Source organism: Lates calcarifer, linkage group LG11, assembly GCF_001640805.2.
Source record: "Lates calcarifer isolate ASB-BC8 linkage group LG11, TLL_Latcal_v3, whole genome shotgun sequence".
NCBI lineage: Eukaryota > Metazoa > Chordata > Actinopteri > Centropomidae > Lates > Lates calcarifer.
In genome coordinates, this window is record NC_066843.1 from 14,272,184 (window position 1) to 14,277,465 (window position 5,282).

At 42.3% G+C, this 5,282-nt stretch overlaps 1 protein-coding gene across 1 annotated transcript; it reads left to right on the forward strand.

The window, feature by feature from the left end:
• Positions 1 to 213: 213 nt before the first annotated feature.
• nptx1l (neuronal pentraxin 1 like) lies at positions 214 to 4,322 on the forward strand. Its single transcript, XM_018672822.2, has 5 exons — positions 214 to 776; positions 1,123 to 1,330; positions 2,091 to 2,335; positions 2,453 to 2,632; positions 3,125 to 4,322. The coding sequence occupies exons 1-5, from the start codon at positions 330 to 332 to the stop codon at positions 3,344 to 3,346; spliced, it is 1,302 nt and encodes a 433-aa protein (XP_018528338.1). The 5' UTR covers positions 214 to 329; the 3' UTR covers positions 3,347 to 4,322.
• Positions 4,323 to 5,282: the final 960 nt, after the last annotated feature.

Consider the following 5,282-nt stretch of genomic DNA (forward strand, 5'->3'; position numbering starts at 1 on the left):
TTTCCAGATGAATAATACACGGCGAGAAATGACAAATAGTCCAAGTGATGAAAGATTTAACATGTGGGAGCCTGAAAGCAAAATGGGTTTCATCTCTTGAATGTGACGCTGCTTCTGGAGCCGATTAAACAGGGACAGCGCGCGATTCCCTCCCCTCCCGCGGTGATGCAGTGAACCTGCTCTGCGCAGAACCAGGCTCGCTGTATAAAAGCGGCTGCACTTCCATAGACGGAGTAAAACAACAAGGGGACACGCGAGCGCAAAGTCACTGCGGCTCATCAGCCACAATAAAAAAAAGAAAGAAACCACAAACCAGCACAGACGCCGACATGCAGGCCACGAAGAGGAAGGCAATCTGTTGGAGACTTTTTCTATGTTCCTGCCTGTTTTTGGAGAGTTCTTCTCAAGACTTTGGCGGACAGACGCAGTTCATTTGCACGTCCGTACCCAAGGATATGGACATTTGCGCGGCCACCTTGCAGAACAGCGTGCCGGGGGAGGACTTGAAGACCACTGTCATGCAGCTCCGGGAGACGGTCTTGCAGCAGAAAGAGACGATCATGAACCAAAAAGAGACCATCAGAGAACTCACCTCAAAGTTGGCTCGGTGCGAAAGCCAGAGCGGCGTCGAGTCTGGGGACGCGCGGCCCGGGGGCAGGAGGAAAGAAGCGGGGACCAAAAACACAATGGGGGATGTATCGAGGGGGCCCGCTGACACTTTGACGCAACTATCACAGACTTTACAGTCGCTGAAGCAGAGACTAGAAAATCTGGAGGTAGGGCTGCTGCTGCTCTTTCTGAGGACATTTTCAACATTTTGGGTTGGGGTGGCTGTGCGCAAAGCCCCGTCGAGCGAAATACAAGCACTTGTGTTCACCAGTGTACTATAATAATAATTAATAATGATAATGATAGTAATAGGTGGTTTGACTCTTTGGTTGCCAATACTAAATGAAAATTTGGGCACACAAACGAAAAACAAACCTTGACATACGAACAAATTAAGTTGCTTGTCCAGCTTTACTGCAATAATCTTTCAAAATAAAAGTTAATCTAGAATTATACCAACTCAAAGTCATTCCTTAACTTGAACTAAATGGTTTTCTTTTCTCCTCCTGGCAGCAATTCAGCAGAAGTAACAACTCGGTGCAGGCGAACAGCCTCAAAGACCTGCTCCAAAGTAAAATCGACGACTTGGAAAAGCAGGTGTTGTCCCGGGTGAACAGCATCGAGGAAGGCAAGCCCGGTCTCCGGAACGAGACTGAGCAGCGTGGGAGAGTGGAGTCCACACTCACGTCTCTACACCAGAGGATCACCGACCTGGAGAAAGGTGGGTCTGCGGAGATTATTGGGCTTCCGCGCGAAAAAGTAAAGGAGATCTGGGAGGGTTTAGGTGAGGATGGGTGTAGTGATGAAGAGATAGAGGCCAGGCTGAGGAAGGATTGCCATCAGCAAGACAGTAATTCAAGAGGAGATATCAGATCGCCAACAGTGTAGCAAACGATTATATGTGGGGGCTGAAAACGAAAAAAAGGAACCTCGGTGTGCATATCCAATTTGGCATTATAGGCTTTAATGACTTCATCCGTCGATTTAATGTTTACTTATCTGCACAGAGCTGGAAGAACAGCTCAGTATATCAGGCAGTTTCCTGCTCTAATTCATTCAGATTAAACCATTTCAAACATGCAGTGAACGACACATCCCTCCATTTGCGCCGTGAGCAATTTGAGAACTTGAACCACGGTGCGCTCTCGGTCTGGGACGGCTCTGATAACATGCAGCAAACACCTCGTGTGGTACTAAAATTATATAGTTAAAATAATAAGAGGTGTGGATAGAGAAGGAAACAAGAGATGAAGGTTAAAAACGTCACTATTACTCCTGTGATGGATTTATCATGGGAGATTAAAGCAAATCTGGAGCGTCACGATTGTGGATTTGTTGTGTAACGTATAATTCCTATGTAAATCCCCCAGGGTGTGTGCGTTGGGAATGAGATATGTGTGTTTAACAAAATGAAAAAGCACACACATGCTGCATTCTGAAAAGTGTCTGAAGCCCACTGTTTTCTATTTTCTTCTCCGCAGGTCAAAGAGAAAACAGGCCCCTGGATAAATTCCAGCTCACGTTCCCACTGAGAACCAACTACATGTACGCAAAAGTGAAGAAGAGTTTGCCGGAGATGTACGCCCTCACCGTGTGCATGTGGCTCAAGTCCAATGCGTCTCCTGGAGTGGGCACACCTTTCTCCTACGCAGTTCCCGGTCAAGCCAACGAGCTGGTCCTCATAGAGTGGGGAAACAACCCAATGGAGATACTAATAAATGACAAGGTCAGGCTGAAACGCCGTCGAAATGTTCCCATGCATTGATTTTAAACTGTAAGTTATTTTTTGGTTTACTGCAGCAAATATTCACCTCGTGCCTCTTTGTGTTTCAAACCCTTCAAGGTTGCAAAGCTGCCATTTCTTATCAATGACGGAAAGTGGCATCACATCTGCGTGACCTGGACAACTCGCGATGGTGTTTGGGAAGCTTTCCAAGATGGTGTCAAGAGAGGGAGCGGAGAGAATCTGGCTCCTTATCATCCTATCAAACCACAGGGCCTGCTGATCCTGGGCCAAGAGCAGGTACACACACAGCACACATCTGTTTCAAATACTCTCTTCTCCAAGGAACTGGGCTTTCAGCACCATGAAGGCAACAAATTCTGCCGTAAACCACAAATAAAGTGCATTTTCACATTCTATTCCCTGATGAAACAGGGTGTTGGGGCAGGAGATAGCCATAAGATACGAGTGTTAAATATGAGAGATTTATATCATGGAACAGAAAATTAGCTAACAAGCTGTAGTAATGACATAGAAAAAAAAAAATGAGAATTCAATTTTCTAATCCTTCCTTTGCTGTAATTCAGATAATAGGTTTAATAAGGTGATTAGATCTTTAACTGGAACTCATCAGGAATCCCTGTGGATTGAAGATGCATATTCCTCATTCAATTTAATCAGTCAAAAAAGAATCCAGATAATCCAAGAGGCAATTCTGTTCTTTCCACGAAGAGCCCTAAAGGGGAAAAAAATCACATCATCCTTGATTAAATCCATTTGTCTTTACCACAGGACACGCTCGGAGGAGGATTTGACGCCACACAAGCTTTTGTTGGAGACCTGGCAAATTTTCATATCTGGGATCGGAAACTATCCGTCGGAGAGATTTATAACCTGGCGACTTGCAGTAGCAAAGCACAAGTGGGCAACGTTTTTGCATGGATGGAAACGAGCCTTGATATTTACGGAGGTGCCTCAAAGTGGACATTTGAAGCTTGTCGCCAGCTCAACTAAGCTTGCAGGGAGGAGAGGATCAGTGCAGTTGTCAAAGCCACTGTTGTCGCAGCATCGGTACACTAATTTAAAAGATCAGGGGGCCAGTGTGAATGAATAGCATCTGGATTTGTTTTAGATATTTGAAAACGTCATTTGTGGACACCTTGATAGATTTTTATCAGATTCTCATGAAGGACAGCTCAGTGGAGGTGGACACTCTGGCATCCTGTGGTGCTTGAATGCACATCAGGCCTATTTGTTGTTTCATTTGAAAAAACAGCTGATGCTCCTCCAGAGAGAAGAGGATGCTCGCAGAGACCAAAACGACGAGCCAGCATCAAAAGTACAGTAGAAGGTCATGTAGTTTTTAGTGAACAGGTGTCACGCTATTCAACAAAATGACTGAATCCTTCAAACGTCTCTTCTGTCTCGACTGCCAGGGATTTTCACTGTGAAAAAGGACAAGGTGGACTTTCTTTAAAAGGAATGTGTTCAAGAGGTTATGAAATAGACAACGTTGTTTCTCTCTCACTCTTCTTTCTCCACCACCACCTGCTTGACGTGATTTTGTGTAAAGAATGACATATTTATTGCCAACATTTGAGCCTGAGTGCCTTGGGCTGTTGAAAAAAATCTCAGCACATTCATTATGATTTGCAGAGTGTTTGTGTTTATTTTCTGTAAATTACTTTCAAAAGAGGTGTTTCTTGTAACACTTTGAGGTTGGATTAGATTGTTTAGTGTAAAATGCAATTCATTGATGACAATGGCGCATTTTGCAGATGTTTGTACTTCAGTGGGAATGTTCTCTGTACAGTAACAGCATGTCTTAACTTCTGTAAATGCTGCGTCAGCATCTATGATCTTTGCTTTTACCTTCCTACTTTTGGGTTGAGATTTTATACTGTATTGTTATATGCTTAAAGCATGGCAACACCAACAGATGAAAAAAAGTTCTAGTTTTTGTAATAAATTGTGATACTTGAATCATAAACATGTGTAAACATATATTTATTTATTCCAAAGAGGCGGTCTATTTAAGAGATTTGAAGTTTTGCACACTTATCCTGAATGGATCTGATGACCACTGAACACATGGGGGCGCTACGACTAAAGTTCTAAATCTTACCCACTGAAGAGATCACGCCATTTGGAATTTTAATTTACAAAACATAATTTACATGGAATGTTGTACAGTTGTTCTCCAGAGTGCACATTTTAATTTCCCCAACCAAACAACTAAATTTCGCCAAGATTTTTTATTTCTATAGCCAGAAGGCCTTAAGATAAACTTTGTAACCATTTAAGGGCAACTATTCACAATTATTCTCATGAACGACTAATCTGCAGATTATTTTATAAATTAAGTAGGCCATTGATTAAAAGTCAAAATTTGCAGAAGAATACATACACAAAAGCCCAAGATGGCACTTTCGATTTGTCTGAACATCAGAGTAAAGCAAGCTGGACGATACAAAGCGAATCTACTGTTCAGTCAACACAAAACAGAGCATTTCTTCTGGTGAGACTATGTTGTACAATCTTATCTCCACATTAACCAACAAGAGGCACCAGAAAGGCCAAAAAAAGTGTTTATCTTGAAAGTTTCCCTTGGAGACAGACGTGTCAGTTTCAGGCAATATAAACAATAATAATACTTCATTACCATGAAACAACTAAACTGAACAGTAACTCTAAGACTGGATGTGATCTAACACTTAGAAGGCTTTAACCATTGAACATTCATCTGTTTCTCACAAAGCCTGACTGAAATGTAAAAGGGACCACAAAACATATCTACAGTCCATTATTGTAAACTCTAACATGTTTCTCATTACAGTTTTTCAAAATGTGACACTGCTGTAATTCAATGAACATCATTTACTTTTGAAATCTCACAAATGTTTGCCATTAATACAAAGAGCCTGTGCATTGTAAATGTAACAGAAACATA